The following is a 23,121-nucleotide window of genomic DNA, read 5'->3' as shown; positions in this document are numbered from 1 at the left end:
TTATGCTGGTGAGTGCTGATCTCTGTACATATATATATAATAGGAAAAACGGGCAGACATTCAGATGATTGAAATACAGAAATACTTCATGGGCAGCAGTACAGACAGAGCAACGTTTCGGGGCTCACACCCCCTCCTCAGGCTCAATACAAATATACCACGCCCCCCCTCTCTCTGACATCATAGACAATACCCACAGCTTGAAAGGTGCACCAAATAAACAAATTCATGATTATACATAAAAAAAAAAATAAGAAGAACATAAAAACTGTCAACTAAACAAAATCTATCTAAGAAGCAAAAATCTGGATAATCACTCATCAGACATTATCTCAACTGAATTCATCAGCTTTCATTTTAAACATATTTTTTTTTTTATATTTTAAAATTTTTAACTAACGATTAATTTTCACACTGAGCTATCACCATATACCTTTATATTAACATTTACCAAATAGAAAAACAGTTATTTATAGTAGGATAGCTAGATTATAATCTCTATTGAGGCCTTTAGGATGCATAGTACTAAGCCTATGGGGCCTATTTATGCCCCGTGTTTCTGGCGAGCCTGAACGCAAGTTATGAAGCAGCGGTCTAAAGACAGCTGCTCCATAACCTGCCCGCCTTCTCTGAGGCGGCCGACAGACATGGCCGGAAATCAACCCAATACAATACGATCGGGTGTATTGACACCCCTTGGCTGCAAATCTGCAGGGGGCGGTATTGCACCAGCAGTTCACAAGAACTGCTGGTGCAATGATAAATGCAAAGAGCGTATGCTGTCGGCATTTATCGATGTGCAGCAGACATGACCCGCAATTTCGGATCATGTCTGCTCGCATCATGATAAATAGGCCCCTAGGTATCCACATAGCCTCTTTCCTGAGTAACATCTGTCCTCTGTCAAAGCCTATATATATATATATATATATATATATATATATATATATAGAAGACTAGAAGTTATGGAGACTTTTGCTTATTGATATAACAGGTACCAATACTTTTGCTTAAGTAACCAAAAAATAAAAGTTAATTCTAAAGCAATAACATGTCATACTGAGCTGATAGAACATAATATATATATTAGTACCTGACAGCATTGTAAATATCTAGTGGAGTTTGCCCCTTTTCACTGGCCATGCGCATCATGTCTAGAACAGCCATTCCCAGACACTCTTCTTGAGTTTCATGTGTGATAGCTACAGGTATCCAGTCATTAATAAAATCATATCGCCACTGGAAGAAAAGAAAAAAAGCCAGTAAACAATTTGTTGTCTGAGTGATAGGGCATACAATTTTACTAAATAAAACATTATCAGAACAGAATTAAATATGCATTTAAAATAAATAAATAATTAAAGGGATACTAAACCCAATTATTTTCTTTCGTGATTCAGATAGAGCATGCAATTTTAAGCAACTTTCAAATTTACTCCTATTATTATTTTTCTTCGTTCTCTTGCTATCTTTATTTTAAAAAGCAGGAATGTAAAGCTTAGGAGCCGGCCCATTTTAGGTTCAGCACCCTGGATAGTGCTTGCTTATTGGTGGCTACATTTAGCTAACCAATAAGCAAGCATAACCCAGGTTCTGAACCAAAAATGGGTCGGCTCCTAAGCTTTACATTCCTGCTTTTTAAAATAAAGATAGCAAGAGCACAAAGAAAAATTGTTAATAGGAGTAAATTAGAATTAAAATTGCATGCACTATCTGCATCAGTAAATACATAATTTGGGTTTAGGATGCCTTTAATTCAATTAAAGATAAAATGCTTTTTAAAAATATCAACCCCTTTCTGAACAAATACTCATTTATAAAACTTTTATAAAAATGATGAGGATTTTTTTTTATGCCTTAAATGAATCTACTTTGACCAAATATAGTTAAATCAATACAAATACCAGTTATAATAGATGACCAAATACATTGCCTAATCTCCTTTTTTAGATGAAAATTGATCATTTCATGCTTTAGTATCTTAAAGTATGAAAACATGGGCTAAAGGTTACTAATTTATGCTATCCTTTGCCCTGATAGATCTATTCTGTGTCAATCTCTTTCTACAAAGAAGAAGAAAAATGTTTGACAATCCTTTAAAAAAAATACTAATTTTAGCATTTAACATTAAAAAAATGCATTATTTATCTACAAAATAAAAAATAAATAAAAAATGCACAATGTCATATTTAATACACAAGAAACAGAGCGCTTCCTCTTTATATGTGGTTTGCAGAACTGAAAACACATTGTGGAATATACTGCTTTTTTGAGCAATAGTACAAAAGCTTAATCTATCAAAGACGAAACAAACCAAAACGCTACTGAAATGTACTTGTGAATAGTCCAAAAATATAGAAATATAACTATTTCACATTAAAAACTGTCTTTGTTCATTTGCCTTCATTCAACTCAATTCCCTCTCAGGTTTAATTTTGAATGGACTAGAATAGCAATGAACTGTAAAAAAACATAATTTATGTAAGAACTTACCTGATAAATTCATTTCTTTCATATTAGCAAGAGTCCATGAGCTAGTGACGTATGGGATATACATTCCTACCAGGAGGGGCAAAGTTTCCCAAACCTCAAAATGCCTATAAATACACCCCTCACCAGACCCACAAATCAGTTTAACGAATAGCCAAGAAGTGGGGTGATAAGAAAAAAGTGCGAAAGCATAAAAAATAAGGAATTGGAATAATTGTGCTTTATACAAAAAAATCATAACCACCACAAAAAAGGGTGGGCCTCATGGACTCTTTCTAATATGAAAGAAATGAATTTATCAGGTAAGTTCTTACATAAATTATGTTTTCTTTCATGTAATTAGCAAGAGTCCATGAGCTAGTGACGTATGGGATAATGACTACCCAAGATGTGGATCTTTCCACGCAAGAGTCACTAGAGAGGGAGGGATAAAATAAAGACAGCCAATTCCGCTGAAAAATAATCCACACCCAAAATAAAGTTTAAATTATAAGCAGAAGATTCAAACTGAAACAGCTGCCTGAAGTACTTTTCTACCAAAAACAGCTTCAGAAGAAGAAAACACATCAAAATGGTAGAATTTAGTAAAAGTATGCAAAGAAGACCAAGTTGCTGCTTTGCAAATCTGATCAACCGAAGCTTCATTCCTAAACGCCCAGGAAGTAGAAACTGACCTAGTAGAATGAGCTGTAATCCTTTGAGGCGGAGTTTTACCCGACTCGACATAAGCATGATGAATTAAAGATTTCAACCAAGATGCCAAAGAAATGGCAGAAGCCTTCTGACCTTTCCTAGAACCGGAAAAGATAACAAATAGACTAGAAGTTTTTCGGAAATTCTTAGTAGCTTCAACATAATATTTCAAAGCTCTAACTACATCCAAAGAATGCAATGATTTCTCCTTAGAATTCTTAGGATTAGGACATAATGAAGGAACTACAATTTCTCTACTAATGTTGTTAGAATTCACAACCTTAGGTAAAAATTTAAAAGAAGTTCGCAACACTGCCTTATCCTGATGAAAAATCAGAAAAGGAGACTCACAAGAAAGAGCAAATAACTCAGAAACTCTTCTGGCAGAAGAGATGGCCAAAAGGAACAAAACTTTCCAAGAAAGTAATTTAATGTCCAAAGAATGCATAGGTTCAAATGGAGGAGCTTGAAGAGCCCCCAGAACCAAATTCAAACTCCAAGGAGGATAAATTGACTTAATGACAGGTTTTATACGAACCAAAGCTTGTACAAAACAATGAATATCAGGAAGATTAGCAATCTTTCTGTGAAAAAGAACAGAACGAGCAGAGATTTGTCCTTTCAAGGAACTTGCAGACAAACCTTTATCCAAACCATCCTGAAGAAACTGTAAAATTCTCGGAATTCTAAAAGAATGCCAGGAAAAATGATGAGAAAGACACCAAGAAATATAAGTCTTCCAGACTCTATAATATATCTCCCTAGATACGGATTTACGAGCCTGTAACATAGTATTAATCACAGAGTCAGAGAAACCTCTTTGACTAAGAATCAAGCGTTCAATCTCCATACCTTTAAATTTAAGGATTTGAGATCCTGATGGAAAAAAGAACCTTGTGACAGAAGGTCTGGTCTTAACGGAAGAGTCCACGGTTGGCAAGAGGCCATCCGGACAAGATCCGCATACCAAAACCTGTGAGGCCATGCTGGAGCCACCAGCAGAACAAACGAGCATTCCTTCAGAATCTTGGAGATTACTCTTGGAAGAAGAACTAGAGGCGGAAAGATATAGGCAGGATGATACTTCCAAGGAAGTGACAACGCATCCACTGCTTCCGCTTGAGGATCCCTGGATCTGGACAGATACCTGGGAAGTTTCTTGTTTAGATGAGAAGCCATCAGATCTATTTCTAAAAGACCCCACATTTGAACAATCTGAAGAAATACCTCTGGGTGAAGAGACCATTCGCCCGGATGTAATGTTTGGCGGCTGAGATAATCCGCTTCCCAATTGTCTATACCTGGGATATGAACCGCAGAAACTAGACAGGAGCTGGATTCCGCCCATACCAGAATTCGAGATACTTCTTTCATAGCCAGAGGACTGTGAGTCCCTCCTTGATGATTGATGTATGCCACAGTTGTGACATTGTCTGTCTGAAAACAAATGAACGATTCTCTCTTTAGAAGAGGCCAAGACTGAAGAGCTCTGAAAATTGCACGGAGTTCCAAAATATTGATCGTAATCTCACCTCCTGAGATCCCCAAACCCCTTGTGCTGTCAGAGACCCCCAAATAGCTCCCCAACCTGTCAGACTTGCATCTGTTGAAATTACAGTCCAGGTCGGAAGAACAAAAGAAGCCCCCTGAACTAAACGATGGTGATCTGTCCACCACATCAGAGAGTGTCGTACAATCGGTGTTAAAGATATTAATAGAGATATCTTTGTGTAATCCCTGCACCACTGGTTCAGCATACAGAGCTGAAGAGGTCGCATGTGAAAACGAGCAAAGGGGATCGCGTCCGATACTGCAGTCATAAGACCTAGAATTTCCATGCATAAAGCTACCGAAGGGAAAAATTGTGACTTAAGGTTTCGACAAGCTGATATCAACTTTAGACGTCTCTTGTCTGTCAAAGACAGAGTCATGGACACTGAATCTATCTGGAAACCTAAAAAGGTTACCCTTGTCTGAGGAATCAATGAACTTTTTGGTAAATTGATCCTCCAACCATGATCTTGAAGAAACAACAAAAGTCGATTCGTATGAGATTCTGCTAAATGTGAAGACTGAGCAAGTACCAAGATATCGTCCAAATAAGGAAATACCACAATACCCTGTTCTCTGATTACAGACAGAAGGGCACCGAGAACCTTTGTAAAAATTCTTGGAGCTGTAGCTAGGCCAAACGGTAGAGCCACAAACTGGTAATGCTTGTCTAGGAAAGAGAATCTCAGAAACTGATAGTGATCTGGATGAATCGGAATATGCAGATATGCATCCTGTAAATCTATTGTGGACATATAATGCTCTTGCTGAACAAAAGGCAGGATAGTCCTTACAGTTACCATTTTGAATGTTGGTATCCTTACATAACGATTCAATATTTTTAGATCCAGAACTGGTCTGAAGGAATTCTCCTTCTTTGGTACAATGAAGAGATTTAAATAAAACCCCAGCCCCTGTTCCAGAACTGGAACTGGCATAATTACTCCAGCCAACTCTAGATCTGAAACACATTTCAGAAATGCTTGAGCCTTCGCTAGGTTTACTGGGACACGGGAAAGAAAAAAATCTCTTTGCAGGAGGCCTTATCTTGAAGCCAATTCTGTACCCTTCTGAAACAATGTTCTGAATCCAGAGATTGTGAACGGAATTGAACCAAATTTCTTTGAAAAAACGTAATCTGCCCCCTACCAGCTGAGCTGGAATGAGGGCCGCACCTTCATGTGGACTTGGGAGCTGGCTTTGGTTTTCTAAAAGGCTTGGATTTATTCCAGACTGGAGATGGTTTCCAAACTGATACCGCTCCTGAGGATGAAGGATCAGGCTTTTGTTCCTTGTTGTGACGAAAGGAACGAAAACAATTATTAGACCTAAATTTACCTTTAGATTTGTTATCCTGTGGTAAAAAAGTTCCTTTCCCTCCAGTAACAGTTGAGATAATAGAATCCAACTGATAACCAAATAATTTATTACCCTGGAAAGAAAGGGAAAGCAGAGTAGACTTAGAAGACATATCAGCATTCCAAGTTTTAAGCCATAAAGCTCTTCTAGCTAAAATAGCTAGAGACATATACCTGACATCAACTCTAATGTTATCAAAGATGGCATCACAAATAAAATTATTAGCATGTTGTAGAAGAATAATAATGCTATGGGAATTATGATCTGTTACTTGTTGCGCTAAAGCGTCTAACCAAAAGGTTGAAGCTGCAGCAACAACCGCTAAAGATATAGCAGGTCTAAGAAGATTACCTGAACACAAGTAAGCTTTTCTTAGAAAGGATTCAATTTTCCTATCTAAAGGATCCTTAAAGGAAGTACCATCTGCCGTAGGAATAGTAGTACGCTTAGCAAGAGTAGAGACAGCCCCATCAACCTTAGGGATTTTGTCCCAAAATTCTAATCTGTCAGATGGCACAGGATATAATTGCTTAAAACGTTTAGAAGGAGTAAAAGAATTACCCAAATTATTCCATTCCCTGGAAATTACTTCAGAAATAGCACCAGGGACATGAAAAACTTCTGGAATAACTACAGGAGATTTAAAAACCTTATCTAAACGTTTAGATTTAGTATCAAGAGGACTAGAATCCTCAATTTCTAATGCAATTAGGACTTCTTTAATTAAAGAACGAATAAATTCCTTTTTAAATAAATATGAAGATTTATCAGCATCAACCTCTGAGACAGAATCCTCTGAATCAGAAGAAACAATATCAGTATCAGAATGATGATGTTCATTTAAAAATTCATCTGAAAAATGAGAAGTTTTAAAAGACTTTTTACGTTTACTAGAAGGAGGAATAACAGACATAGCCTTCTTAATGGATTTAGAAACAAAATCTCTTATGTTATCAGGAACACTCTCAGTATTAGATGTTGACGGAACAGCAACAGGTAATGTAACAGTACTAAAGGAAATATTATCTGCATTAGCAAGTTTGTCATGACAAACAGTACAAACAACAGCTGGAGGAACAGATACCAAAAGTTTACAGCAGATACACTTAGCTTTGGTAGCTCCAGCACCAGGCAGGGATATTCCAGAAGTATCTTCTGACTCAGCTTCAACGTTGGACATCCTGCAATATGTAATAGAAAAAACAACATATAAAGCAAAATTGATCAAATTCCTTAAATGACAGTTTCAGGAATGGGAAAAAAATGCCATAGAACAAGCTTCTAGCAACCAGAAGCACAAAATAATGAGACTTAAATAATGTGGAGACAATAGTGACGCCCATATTTTTTAAGCGCCAAAAAAGACGCCCACATTATTTGGCGCCTAAATGCTTTTGGCGCCAAAATGACGCCACATCCGGAACGCCGACACCTTTGGCGCAAAAAAACGTCAAAAATGACGCAACTTCCGGCGACACGTATGACGCCGGAAACAGAAACAAATTTTTGCACCAAAAAAGTCTGTGCCAAGAATGACACAATAAAATGAAGCATTTTCAGCCCCCGCGAGCCTAACAGCCCACAGGGAAAAGTCAAAATTTTTAAGGTAAGAAAAAATGATTTATTCATATGCATTATCCCAAATATGAAACTGACTGTCTGAAATAAGGAATGTTGAACATCCTGAGTCAAGGCAAATAAATGTTTGAATACATATATTTAGAACTTTATATAAAAGTGCCCAACCATAGCTTAGAGTGTCACAGAAAATAAGACTTACTTACCCCAGGACACTCATCTACATGTAGTAGAAAGCCAAACCAGTACTAAAACGAGAATCAGTAGAGGAAATGGTATATATAAGAGTATATCGTCGATCTGAAAAGGGAGGTAAGAGATGAATCTCTACGACCGATAACAGAGAACCTATGAAATAGACCCCGTAGAAGGAGATCACTGCATTCAAATAGGCAATACTCTCCTCACATCCCTCTGACATTCACTGCACGCTGAGAGGAAAACCGGGCTCCAACCTGCTGCGGAGCGCATATCAACGTAGAATCTAGCACAAACTTACTTCACCACCTCCATAGGAGGCAAAGTTTGTAAAACTGATTTGTGGGTGTGGTGAGGGGTGTATTTATAGGCATTTTGAGGTTTGGGAAACTTTGCCCCTCCTGGTAGGAATGTATATCCCATACGTCACTAGCTCATGGACTCTTGCTAATTACATGAAAGAAATAATATTTAAAGGGACACTCATGTCAAAATGATTCAGAAAGAACATGCAGTTTAAAGACACTTTCCAATTTACTTCCATTATCACATTTTGCACAATCTTGTTATATACACACTTTCTGGGGAACAAGATCCTATTGAACATGTGCACAAGCTCACAGGGTATACCGTATACTAGTCTTTGAGTGGGTGATGTCTGTCACATGATATAGGGGACCGGACAATGGAAGAAAAACAAAATGTATGCTTAATAAATTTCTTTCTTTACGGATATGGAGAGTCCACAACATCATTCCAATTACTAGTGAGATATTCACTCCTGGAGGAGGCAAAGAGCACCACAGCAAAGCTGTTGAGTGTCACTCCCTTACCCATAATCCCCAGTCATTCGACCAAAGGGAAATGGAAAAAGGAATAACACAAAGGTGTAGAGCTGCCTGAGGTTTAATAAAAAATAACTGTCTTAATTAAGGGTGGGGTCGTGGACTCTCCATATCCGGAAAGAAAGAAATTTATCAGGTAAGATTAAAGTTTGTTTCCTTTCCTAAGATATGGAGAGTCCACAAAGTCATTCCAATTACTAGTGGGGACCAATACCCAAGCGAGAGGACACAGAATGAATAGGGTGGGAGAACAAGACAAGCAGACCTAAACAGAAGGCACCACCGCTTGAAGGACCTTTCTCCCAAAGGAAGCCTCAGCCGAGGCAAAAGTATAAAAGTATGCAGAAAGGACCAAGTTGCAGCCTTGCAAATCTGTTCCACAGAAGCTTCATTTTTGAAAGCCCAAAAAGAGGAAGCAGCCCTAGTGGAATGAGCTGTAATTCTCTCAGGAGGCTGCTGTCCAGCAGTCTCATAAGCAAAACGAATCATACTTCTCAACCAGAGGGAAAGAGAAGTAGAAGTAGTCTTCTGACCCTTACGGTTTCCAGCGAAACAAACAGGGCAGAGGACTGGCGAAAATCCTTAGTCACCTGTAGGTAGAATTTTAGAGCATGCACAACATCCAAGTTGTGCAACAGACGTTCCTTATGATGAGGATTAGGACACAAAGAAGGAACAACAATTTCCTGATTAATATTTCTATCTGTAACCACTTTAGGAAGAGACCCCAATTTAGTACGAAGAACCGCCTTATCCGCATGAAAGATAAGGTAAGGCAAATCACACTGCAAGGCCGAGAGTTCTGAGACTCTCCGAGCAAAAACAAACAAAACCTTCCAAGATAATAACTTAATATCTATAAAATGCATTGGCTCAAACGGAGCCTGCTGCAAAACTTTAAAAACAAGGTTAAGGTTCCAAGGAGGAGCAACAGGTTTAAACACAGGCCTGATTCTAACCAGGGCCTGACAAAAAGATTGAACATCTGGCACATCCGCCAGACGCTTGTGTAACAAAATAAATAATGCAGAAATCTGACCTTTCAGAGAACTGACTGACAATCCTTTCTCCAGACCTTCCTGGAGAAAATACAAAATTCTAGGAATCCAGATCCTACTCTAAGAGTAGCCCTTAGAATCACACCAATAAAGGTATTTACACCATACATTATGGTAAATTTTTCGAGTAACAGGCTTGCGATCCTGGATTATGGTCTCAATGACCGACTCAGAAAAACAATGCTTAGACAGAACTAAGCGTTCAATCTCCAAGCAGTCAACTTCAGAGAAACGAGATTTGGATGGAGGAAAGGACCCTGAGTTAGAAGGTCTTTCCTCAGAGGTAACCTCCAAAGAGGAAGAGATGACATCTTCACTAGGTCTGCATACCAGATCCTGCAAAGCCATGCAGGCGCTATTGGAATTACCGACGCTCTCTCCTGTTTGATACGAGCTATGACTCATGGAAGGAGCGCAAACGGAGGAAACAGGTATGCTAGACCGAAAACCCAAGGAACCACCAGAAAATCTATCAGAGCTGCCTGAGGATCTCTTGACCTTGAACCGTACCTTGAAAGCTTGGTGTTCTGCAGACACGCCATCAGATCCAACTCCGGCACCCCCACTTGAGGGTTAACCTGGAGAACACCTCCGGATGAAGAGCCCAATCCCTGGGATGAAATGTCTATCTGCTCAGGAAGTCTGCCTCCCAGTTGTCCACTCCTGGAATGTGGATGGCAGATAGACAACAATTGTGAGCTTCCGCCCACTGAATAATCTGAGCCACCTCCTTCATGGTGGTTAATGTAAGCCATTGAGGTGATGTTGTCCGACTGGAACCTGATACATCGGGCAAAGGACAATTGAGGCCAAGCCAACAGAGCATTCTAAATCGCTCTCAACTGCAAGATGTTTATGGTGAGAGCAGATTCCTCCCGAGTCCATAGTCCTTGCACCTTTAACGAGTCCCAGACTGCTGGTGTCCGTAGTCGCAATGACCCAGGAAGGTCTCCAGAAGCATGTGCCCTGAGACAGATGTTCCTGAGAAATCCACCACGGGAGAGAGAGTCTCTTTTCGACTGGTCTAGATCAGAATGGTCTCTGTTCCATTGTCTGAGCATGCATAACTGCAGAGCTCTTAAATAGAATCGAGCAAAGGGAATGATGTCCATGGAAGCGACCATCAGACCAATTACCTCCATACATTGAGCTACTGATGGCCGAAATAGTAGATTGTAGAGAGAGCCAAGAGGAGAGAATTTTGGATTTTCTGACCTCTGTCAGAAAAAATTTGGGGAATCTATTAAGATCCCTAAGAAAACTGCCCTTGTAGCTGGAACAAGGGAACTCTTTTCCAGATTCACTTTCCAACCGTGGGAACGTAGAAAAGACAACAAGGTCTCTGTATGAGAATTTGTTTATTGAAAAGATGGCGCCTGAACCAATATGTTGTCCAGGTAAGGTGCCACTGCAATTCACCGAGACCTGATCACTGCCAAATGAGCCATCAGAAACTTTGAGAAAATTCTGGGAGCCGTGGCAAGGCCAAACGGAAGACCCACAAACTGAAAGTGATTGTCTAGAAAGGCGAATCTCAGAAAAGTGTGATGATTCCTGTGGATGGGAACATGAAGAGAGGAACTGCAGAGCACTGTATGTGACGCCATTGCGGCTTGAACGTTTGAGGAGAATGCTGTGGCATTGCCTGAACAGCACCATTCTGAGAGACATTGGGCTCAGAGGGCAACAATTTATCTTTACATTTAAAAGTTCTAGCTAAGCAAGCAGCACAATATTGCATAGGCAAAACAATTTGAGCCTCTTAGCATAATAAACATTTGTCACAAGGGAGGGAGTCTTGATCCATCTCCATAATATTTAATAAAAATATTCTCCCCACAAAAAAATTGAGAAAAAAAAAATTTATTTTAATTAGGAGTACTGTTTCTTTAAATATATTCCTTTCAGAACGTTTAACGTTAGCTTTAATAAGTTAAAAATCAGGCCCTCTACACCTCACAACTACTGAGGTGCCCTACCTGACCTCTGTCAGTAAAACATAAAAATGGAAATAGAGAGAAGTGGAACCAACTATTATATAACTCATGTAGGGGACTCTTAAAGGGACACTGAACCCAAATTTTTTCTTTCGTTATTCAGATAGAGCATGCAATTTTAAGCAACTTTCTAATTTACTCCTACTATAAATTTTTCTTCGGTCTCTTGCTATCTTTATTTGAAAAATAAGGCATCTAAGTTTTGGTGTTTTTTTTGTTCAGACCCTGGACAGCACTTTTTTATTGGTGGATGAATTTATCCACCAATCAGCAAAGACAACCTAGGATGTTCACCAAAAATGGGCCGGCATCTAAACTTACATTCTTGCATTTTAAATAAAGATACCAAGAGAATGAAGAAAATTTGATAATAGGAGTAAATTAGAAAGTTGCGTAAAGGGACACTAAACCCAAAAATTTTCTTTCATGATTCAGATAGAGCATGCAATTTTAAGCAACTTTCTAATTTACTCCCATTATCAAATTGTCTTCGTTCTCTTGCTATCTGTATTTAAAAAGCAGGAATATGATGCATAGGAGCTGGCCCATTTTTGGTTGAGAACCTGGGTTATGCTTGCTTATTGGAGGGTAAATTAAAGCATCAAATAAGCAAGCACTATCCATGGTGCTGAACCTAAAATGGGCTGGCTGCTAAGATTTACATTCCTGTTTTTAAAATAAAGATAGCAAGAGAACGAAGAAAAATTGATAATAGGAGTAAATTAGAAAGTTGCTTAAAATTTCATGCTCTATCTGAATCATGAAAGAAAAAATTTGGGTTCAGTGTCCCTTTAATTGCTGACATGATCGAAAATTGTTACAAAACTATATCAAGATGGTACCTAACGCAAGTTATTACATCACATACTGTAATCAATGGCTTCAACCTTTGCTATAGAGGTTGTGGAGCAGTAGGTACATATAAAACATAATTTATGCTTACCTGATAAATTTATTTCTCTTGTAGTGTATCCAGTCCACGGATCATCCATTACTTGTGGGATATTCTCCTTCCCAACTGGAAGTTGCAAGAGGATCACCCACAGCAGAGCTACTATATAGCTCCTCCCCTCACTGCCATATCCAGTCATTCGACCGAAACAAGCCGAGAAAGGAGAAACCATAGGGTGCAGTGGTGACTGTAGTTTAATTAAAATTTAGACCTGCCTGAAAAGGACAGGGCGGGCCGTGGACTGGATAAACTACAAGAGAAATAAATTTATCAGGTAAGCATAAATTATGTTTTCTCTTGTTAAGTGTATCCAGTCCACGGATCATCCATTACTTGTGGGATACCAATACCAAAGCTAAAGTACACGGATGATGGGAGGGACAAGGCAGGAACTTAAATGGAAGGAACCACTGCCTGTAGAACCTTTTTCCCAAAAACAGCCTCAGAAGAAGCAAAAGTATCAAATTTGTAAAATTTGGAAAAAGTATGAAGGGAAGACCAAGTTGCAGCCTTGCAAATCTGTTCAACAGAGGCCTCATTTTTAAAGGCCCAGGTGGAAGCCACAGCTCTAGTAGAATGAGCTGTAATCCTTTCAGGAGGCTGCTATCCAGCAGTCTCATAGGCTAAACGGATTATACTCCGAAGTCAAAAAGAAAGAGAGGTTGCCGAGGCCTTCTGACCTCTCCTCTGTACAGAGTAAACAACAAACAGGTTAGATGTTTGGCGAAAATCTTTAGTAGCCTGTAAGTAAAACTTCAAGGCACGGACTACGTCTAGATTATGCAAAAGACGTTCCTTCTTTGAAGAAGGATTAGGACATAATGATGGAACAACAATCTCTTGATTGATATTCTTGTTAGAAACCACCTTAGGTAAAAACCCAGGTTTTGTACGCAGAACAACTTTATCTGAATGAAAGATCAGATAAGGAGAATCACAATGTAAGGCAGATAACTCCGAGACTCTTCGAGCCGAGGAAATAGCCATCAGAAAAAGAACTTTCCATGAAAGAAGTTTGATATCAATAGAATGAAGGGGTTCAAACGGAACCCCTTGAAGAACTTTAAGAACCAAGTTTAAGCTCCATGGAGGAGCAACAGGTTTAAACACAGGCTTAATTCTAACTAAAGCCTGACAAAATGCCTGAACGTCTGGAACTTCTGCCAGACGCTTGTGTAAAAGAATAGACAGAGCAGAAATCTGTCCCTTTAAAGAACTAGCTGATAATCCTTTGTCCAAACCCTCTTGGAGGAAGGACAATATCCTAGGAATCCTAACCCTACTCCATGAGTAATTCTTGGATTCACCCCAATGAAGATATTTACGCCATATTAATGACTTTGAGAAGCCACGCTTTGATAGGATCAAGCGTTCAATCTCCATGCAGTCAGTCTCAGAGAAAGTAGATTCGGATGATTGAAAGGACCTTGTATTAGAAGGTCTTGTCTCAGAGGCAGAGTCCATGGTGGAAAGGATGACATGTCCACTAGGTCTGCATACCAGGTCCTTCAGTGTTGCTAGCTGAGGCCAAGCCAGAAGAGCATTGAATATTGCTCTTTTTTTTTTTTTTTAATTTTATTTATTGAGGTTTTGCTGAAACAATACAATTTATATGGAATTTCATATCATTATAACAAGCATGAATAATGTATTCCATTTTAACAGAGTCTCTATAGATACAAGAAAAAAATTCCCAATATAGACATTCTAATAGTAGAGACTGGAACCCCTTTTTCTTTTTTCTTAGTTGTCATTTTCCACATAAGCCAAGATTAAGAAATCAAATTATCACATTTGAACCTGTAAACTTAGAATAGTAGAGTAATAAACATTTGAAGTGATAGCAAAAATGAAAGTATCAGTTTACTGTATAAAGGATATGATGAGATAAGTAAATATATTGCTCTGAATACCCAAGCAGTCCTGCTACGGTAGATATAATAGAACAAAATGAACATCAAGACATACTGCAAGGGTTGGTATTAATAAAAACTGTAGTGAGGTTGCGGCACAAGAAAAAGATTAGCCGCATGAGTAGCCCTCCTAAATAAGGAGGTTTATTATATGTGTGTGGGGGGGAGGTGGTAAGATAAATATAATGTAAGGTGTAAGACCACCCTTAACGAATGGCAATATTACAGATCATGCTCTTTAATTAAAGGTTAGAAAGGAATAACAGAAATTGTTTTAGCCCTCAATATCTGAGGCCAGTAACTCTGTTGTATCTCTATTAGAATATCAGAGCAGACATTAATTGGGTGTGATATAAGTGTGAGAAATGGGAGGTAGTATGGCATATATCAATACCATGAGGCTCAGCATATGTGTGTACAGTGAGTTCATACATGGCCAGGGGTTAATGTTTGTATCCAACACCTGTCTTCTAAAGAATATTAAACACAAAACATCGTGGTGAACAGGTTGAAAGTAAACCATGACTCCCCTCTGGTGGTGGAAAATGGCTATTGCATCTTGATCTAGGAATATTCGTTTAAAGCCAAATTCTGCCTTATAACTTGTCTTTAAATATATAACTCAAGCGATCTAGGTCTGTATAGTGTAATACAAATCAAATATAGATACAGCAGATCTAAGTAACCTTGGAGAAAACACAATGAAACAGACAAACAAATTATCATAAACACGAATATGAGCTGCTTATTTAAACCAAAATATAGTTGTGAAAAATAGGTAGCTTTTGTTCACTCGTAGCCCACACTTAGAGAGTAACCCCATTGTCCCTTTAATAAGAGTTCCCACTGGTAACCAAATACCAATAATAAAGGTTTAATTCACTTTCATAAGCCCATAGAGGACTAATAGAGTTTTGAAAAAATTCAGTCCACTTTGTCCCAGATCAGCAAAGAAGGCTTAAACGATATTGGAGAATGCAAACAATTAAAGATAAAGTAGATAGAAAAAAAAAAAAAAAAAACCCAGAACCAATTGACCATATATAAAACATCACTGGACATTCAATAATAACTTAACTCTTAACTTCTTAGTAGCGTGAGCAAACTGAAATGAACTTTGTGCAGAGTCCTCTTTCAGACTAGAATTACCTAACCAACTCCGAGTCTGAGGAGTTTTAAAATCCATTCTCTATGGAGCTTCCGATGTGTCAGAATTTTAGTTAACTGTGTTTCCTCAACTTCAACTTTATTGTTGTTCGCCGATGAAGTGCTGGGCAGATTGAAAAACATTACAACAGAGTGTTTCCTGGAGAGGGTGGCCACCAGCCTTCCATGTCTCATCGCAGCTGCAGCACCACATGGCATCGTTGCCTGAAGGGAACCTCCCAAGATCGCTGTAGGAGGTGGGATAGGTACAAAGTGGTGCCCTGTTAGAGCAAATAGCCCCCTGTTAGCTGATCGTTCAGCACAGACTACTGCCGTAGAGAGAAGCGGTCCACTCTGTTCACCTTGTAGGGGCTCAGGTGAATCCACCCCCACCGGCTTCTGAGTGATGTCGGAGTCCGAGATCTGCGTCACCTCAGCCACCCATGTTGTAAGGCTCTGTGTTAGGCATTCAAACCGGTAGTCCACCATTCGCTTGAAATCCTCCTACCATATAGCGTTCGGCTCCATGGTTCTGTCGAGATATATCGCTCACACGCTGTCCCTCTTAAGCCTGATAGGGTCACCAATCTGGGTTTAGTAGACACAATAGGCCTCAATGGCGCAGGCAGCTGTATTTCATCTGACTTGGTGTTAGAGTTATCGATCCGGGACAGGGTCAGGTCAAAGCTCTCCTTAGAGATTAAGAACAGTCTCTTATATATAAAAAAAGGCAAAAATAAGTATAACACGACTCATATAGAAGGCCTTTTCAGTTAGATAAATACGGAGCTCAAACAAGTACGTCTGCCATGATAGGTTGCTGGCTCCGCCCCCCTGAATATTGCTCTTAACGCCAGAATATTTATCGGGAGGAGTTTCTCCTCCTGAGTCTATGAACCCTGAGCCTTCAGGGAGTTCCAGACTGCACCCCAACCTAGAAGGCTGGCATCTGTTGTTACAATTGTCCAATCTGGTCTGCGAAAGGTCATATCTTTGGACAGATGGGCCCGAGATAACCACCAGAGAAGAGAATCTCTGGTTTCCTGATCCAGATTTAGTAGAGGGGACAAATCTGTGTAATCCCCATTCCACTGACTGAGCATGCATAATTGCAGCGGTCTGAGATGCAGGCGCGCGAATGGCACTATGTCCATCGCCGCTACCATTAAGCCGATTACTTCCATGCACTGAGCCACCGTGGGGCGCGGAATGGAGTGAAGAACACGGCAAGCATTTAGAAGTTTTGATAACCTGGACTCCGTCAGGTAAATTTTCATTTCTACAGAATCTATTAGAGTCCCTAGGAAGGAAACCCTCGTGAGAGGAGATAGAGAACTGTTTTCTTCGTTCACTTTCCACCCATGCAACCTCAGAAATGCCAGAACTATCTCTGTATGAGATTTGCAATTTGAAAGCTTGACGCCTGTATCAGGATATCGTCCAGGTAAGGAGCCACCGCTATGCCTCGCGGTCTTAGGACCGCCAGAAGTGAGCCCAGAACCTTTGTAAAAATTATTGGGGCTGTAGCCAACCCGAATAGAAGAGCTACAAATTGGTAATGCCTGTCTAGAAAGGCAAACCTCAGGAACTGATGATGATTCTTGTGAATCGGAATGTGAAGGTAGGCATCCTTTAAGTCCACTGTGGTCATGTACTGACCCTCTTGGATCATGGGTAAAATGGTTCGAATAGTTTCCATCTTGAATGACTGAACTCTGAGGAATTTGTTTAGGATTTTTAAATCCAAAATTGGTCTGAAGGTTCCCTCTTTTTTGGGAACCACAAACAGATTTGAATAAAACCCCTGTCCTTGTTCCGTCCGCGGAACTGGATGGATCACTCCCATTACAAAGAGATCTTGTACGCAGCTTAGGAATGCCTCTTTCTTTATCTGGTTTGCAGATAATCTTGAAAGGTGAAATCTCCCTTGTGGAGGAGAAGCTTTGAAGTCCAGAAGATATCCCTGAGATATGATCTCCAACGCCCAGGGATCCTGAACATCTCTTGCCCACGCCTGGGCGAAGAGAGAGTCTGCCCCCTACTAGATCCGTTGTCGGATAGGGGGCCACTCCTCCTTCATGCTGTCTTAGAGGTAGCAGCAGGCTTTCTGGCCTGCTTGCCCTTGTTCCAGGACTGGTTAGGTTTCCAGGCCTGTTTGGATTGAGCAAAAGTTCTCTCTTGTTTTGAATCAGAGGAAGTTGATGCTGCACCTGCCTTGAAATTTCGAAAGGCACGAAAATTAGACTGTTTGGCCTTTGATTTGGCCCTGTCCTGAGGAAGGGTATAACCCTTACCTCCAGTAATGTCAGCAATAATTTCTTTCAAACCAGGCCCGAATAAGGTCTGCCCCTTGAAAGGAATGTTGAGTAATTTAGACTTTGAAGTCACATCAGCTGACCAGGATTTGAGCCATAGCACCCTACGCGCCTGGATGGCGAATCCAGAATTCATAGCCGTTAGTTTAGTCAAATGAACAATGGCATCAGAAACAAATGAGTTAGCTAGCTTAAGAGTTCTAAGCTTGTCAACAATTTCAGTCAATGGAGCTGTATGGATGGCCTCTTCCAGGGCCTCAAACCAGGATGCCGCCGCAGCAGTGACAGGCGCAATGCATGCAAGGGGCTGTAAAATAAAACCTTGTTGAATAAACATTTCCTTAAGGTAACCCTCTAATTTTTTATCCATTGGATCTGAAAAAGCACAACTGTCCTCAACCGAGATAGTGGTACGCTTTGCTAAAGTAGAAACTGCTCCCTCCACCTTAAGGACAGTCTGCCATAAGTCCCGTGTAGTGGCATCTATTGGAAACATTTTTCTAAATATAGGAGGTGGGGAAAAGGGCACACCGGGCCTATCCCACTCCTTACTAATAATTTCTGTAAGCCTTTTAGGTATTGGAAAAACATCAGTACTCACTGGCACTGCATAGTATTTATCCAGCCTACACAATTTCTCTGGCACTGCAATTGTGTCACAGTCATTCAGAGCAGCTAATACCTCCCCAAGCAATACACGGAGGTTCTCAAGCTTAAATTTAAAATTAGAAATCTCTGAATCAGGTCTCCCCGATTCAGAGACGTCACCCACAGACTGAAGCTCTCCGTCCTCAGGTTCTGCATATTGTGACGCAGTATCAGACATGGCTCTTACAGCATCTACGCGCTCTGTATCTCGTCTAACCCCAGAGCTATCGCGCTTGCCTCTCAATTCAGGCAATCTGGATAATACCTCTGACAGGGTATTATTCATGATTGCAGCCATGTCCTGCAAAGTAATCGCTATGGGCGTCCCTGATGTACTTGGCGCCATATTAGCGTGCGTCCCTTGATCGGGAGGCGAAGGGTCCGACACGTGGGGAGAGTTAGTCGGCATAACTTCCCCCTCGACAGACCCCTCTGGTGACAATTCTTTTATAGATAAAGACTGATCTTTACTGTTTAAGGTGAAATCAATACATTTAGTACACATTCTCCTATGGGGCTCCACCATGGCTTTTAAACCTAATGAACAAGTATCCTCTGTTTCAGACATGTTTGTACAGACTAGCAATGAGACTAGCAAGCTTGGAAAACACTTTAAAGCAAGTTAACAAGCAATATAAAAAAACGTTACTGTACCTTTAAGAGAAACAAATTTTGACAAAATTTGAAATAACAGTGAAAAAAGGCAGTTACACTAACAAAATTTTTACAGTGTATGTAACAAGTCAGCAGAGCATTGCACCCACTTGCAAATGGATGATTAACCCCTTAATAACAAAAACAGAATAATAAATGACAAAAACGTTTTTTAAACACAGTCACAACTGCCACAGTCTACTGTGATTGTTACCCTCCTCAAACACGACTTTGAAGCCTTTTGAGCCCTTCAGAGATGTCCTGTATCATGCAGAGGGAAGCTGAATGTCTCTGTCAGTATTTTTAGCTGCACAGAAAAGCACTAAAATAGGCCCTTCCCACTCATATTGCAACAGTGGAAAGCCTCTTACTAGTAAATACACCCCTCACCACACCCACAATTCAGTTTAACGAATAGCCAAGAAGTGGGGTGATAAGAAAAAAGTGCGAAAGCATATAAAATAAGGAATTGGAATAATTGTGCTTTATACAAAAAAATCAAAACCACCACAAAAAAGGGCGGGCCTCATGGACTCTTGCTAATATGAAAGAAATGAATTTATCAGGTAAGTTCTTACATAAATTATGTTTTCTTTCATGTAATTAGCAAGAGTCCATGAGCTAGTGACGTATGGCATAATGATTACCCAAGATGTGGATCTTTCCACACAAGAGTCACTAGAGAGGGAGGGATAAAATAAAGACAGCCAATTCCTGCTGAAAATAATCCACACCCAGAATAAAATTTTTAATGAAAAAACATAAGCAGAAGATTCAAACTGAAACCACTGCCTGAAGTACGTTTCTACCAAAAACTGCTTCAGAAGAAGAAAACACATCAAAATGGTAGAATTTAGTAAAAGTATGCAAAGAGGACCAAGTTGCTATTTTGCAAATCTGATCAACCGAAGCTTCATTCTTAAACGCCCAGGAAGTAGAAACTAACCTAGTAGAATGAGCTGTAATCCTTTGAGGCGGAGTGTTACCCGACTCAACATAGGCATGATGAAATAAAGATTTCAACCAAGATGCCAAAGAAATGGCAGAAGCTTTCTGGTCTTTTCTAGAACCGGAAAAGATGACAAATAGACTAGAAGTCTTTCGGAAAGACTTAATAGCTTCAACATAATATTACAAAGCTCTAACAGCATCCAAAGAATGCAATGATTTCTCCTTAGAATTCATAGGATTAGGACATAATGAAGGAACCACAATTTCTCTACTAATGTTGTTAGAATTCACAACCTTAGGTAAAAAAATTCAAAAGAAGTTCGCAGCACCGCCTTATCCTGATGCAAAATCAGAAAAGGAGACTCACAAAAAAGAGTAGATAATTCAGAGACTCTTCTGGCAGAAGAGATGGCCAAAAGAAACAAAACTTTCCAAGAAAGTAATATAATGACCAAAGAATGCATGGGTTCAAAAGGAGGAGCTTGAAGAGCCCCCAGAACCAAATTCAAACTCCAAGGAGGAGAAATTGACTTAATGACAGGTTTTATATGAACCAAAGCTTGTACAAAACAATGAATATCAGGAAGATTAGCAATCCTTCTGTGAAAAAGAACAGAAAGAGCAGAGATTTGTCTTTCAAGAAACTTGCGGACAAACCTTTATCTAAACCATCCTGAAGAAATATAAGTCTTCCAGACTCTACAATATATCTCTCTAGATACAGATTTACGAGCCTGTCACATAGTATCAATCACAGAGTCAGAGAAACCTCTTTGACCAAGAATCAAGCGTTCAAACTCCACACCTTAAAATTAAGGTTTTGAGATCCTGATGGAAAAAAGAACCTTGAGACAGAAAGACTGGTCTTAACGGAAGAGTCCACAGCTGGCAAGAGGCCATCCGGACAAGATCCGCATACCAAAACCTGTGAGGCCATGCTGGAGCTACCAGCAGGACAAACAAGCATTCCTTTAGAATATTGGAGAATACCCTTGGAAGAAGAACTAGAGGCGGAAAGATATAGGCAGGATGACACTTGTAAGGAAGAGATAATGCATCCACTGCCTCCGCCCGAGGATCCCTGGATCCGGACAGATACCAGGGAAGTTTCTTGTTTAGATGAGAAGCCATCAGATCTATTTCTGGGAGTTCCCACATTTGAACAATCTGAGGAAATACCTCTGGGTGAAGACCATTCGCCCAGGTGCAACGTTTGGCGACTGAGATAATCCGCTTTCCAATTGTCCATACCTGGGATATGAACCGCAGAGATTAGACAGGAGCTGGATTCCGCCCAAACCAAAATTCGAGATACTTCTTTCATAGCCAGAGGACTGTGAGTCCCTCCTTGATGATTGATGTATGCCACAGTTGTGACATTGTCTATCTGAAAACAAATGAACAACTCTCTCTTCAGAAGAGGCCAAGACTGAAGAGCTCTGAAATTGCACGGAGTTCCAAAATATTGATCGGAAATCTCACCTCCTGAGATTCCCAAACCCCTTGTGCCGTCAGATACCCCCACACAGCTCCCCAACCTGTAAGACTTGCATCTGTTGAGATTATAGTCCAGGTCGGAAGAACAAAGAAGCCCCCTGAACTAAACGATGGTGATCTGTCCACCATGTCAGAGAGTGTCGTATAATCGGTTTAAAGATATTAATTGAGATATCTTTGAGTAATCCCTGCACCATTGGTTCAGCATACAGAGCTGAAGAGGTTGCATGTGAAAACGAGCAAAGGAGATCGCATCTGATGCGGCAGTCCTAAGACCTAAAATTTCCATGCATAAGGCTACCAAAGGGAATGATTGTGACTGAAGGTTTTGACAAGCTGAAATCAATGTTAAACTTCTCTTGTCTGACAAGGACAGAGTCATAGACACTGAATCTATTCTAGAAACCTAAAAAGGTTACCCTTGTCTGAGGAATCAATGAACTGATTGGTAAATTGATCCTTCTACCATGAACTTGAAGAAACAACACAAGTCGATTCGTATGAGATTCTTCGAAAATGAGAAGACTGAGCAAGTACCCAGATATCGTCCAATAAGGAAATACCAAAACCCTGTTCTCTGATTACAGAAAGAAGGGCACCGAGAACCTTTGAAAAAAATTCTTGGAACTGAGGCTAGGCCAAACGGTAGAGCCACAAAACTGGTAATGCTTGTCTAAAAAGAGAATCTCAGACACTAAAAGTGATCTGGATGAATCGGAATATGCAGATACACATCCTGTAAATCTATTGTAGACATAAAATGCCCTTGCTAAACAAAAGGCAGGACAGTCCTACAGAAACTGAATGTTGGTATCCTTACATAACGATTCAATATTGATAGATCCGGAACTGGTCTGAAGGAATTGACCTTCTTTGGTACAATGAAGAGATAAAATAAAACCCCAGCCCCTGTTCCAGAACTGGAACTGGCATAATTACTCCAGCCAACTCTAGATCTGAAACACATTTCAAAAATGCTGAGCCTTTGCTGTGTTAACTGGGACACGGGAAAGAAAAAAAAAAATCTCTTAGCAGGAGGCCTTAACTGAAGCCAATTCTGTACCTTTCTGAAACAATGTTCTGAAACCAGAAATTGAGAACGGAATTGAACAAAATTTCTTTGAAGAAAACGTAATCTGCCCCATACCAGCTGAGCTGGAATAAGGTCCGCACCTTCATGGGTACTTAGGAGCTGGCTATAGGTTTTCTATAAGGCTTGGATATATTCCAAACTGGAAATAGTTTCCAAACTGATACCGCTCTTGAGGATGAAGGA

General features: G+C 39.9%; 1 protein-coding gene across 1 annotated transcript in view; it reads right to left on the bottom strand.

The window, feature by feature from the left end:
* The window catches only part of JAK2 (Janus kinase 2), a 737,012-nt gene that overhangs the window by 295,116 nt on the left and 418,775 nt on the right, over positions 1–23,121 (bottom strand). Inside the window, exon 5 of the mRNA XM_053702553.1 lies at positions 1,094–1,239. Within this exon, the coding sequence (XP_053558528.1) occupies positions 1,094–1,239 (146 nt within the window). The remainder of the gene's footprint in view (positions 1–1,093; positions 1,240–23,121) is intronic.

The sequence above is a fragment of the Bombina bombina genome, chromosome 2 (genome assembly GCF_027579735.1).
Source record: "Bombina bombina isolate aBomBom1 chromosome 2, aBomBom1.pri, whole genome shotgun sequence".
Lineage (NCBI taxonomy): Eukaryota > Metazoa > Chordata > Amphibia > Anura > Bombinatoridae > Bombina > Bombina bombina.
Note: the sequence above shows the minus strand (reverse complement) of the source record. Positions and strands in the feature narration are given on the sequence as shown.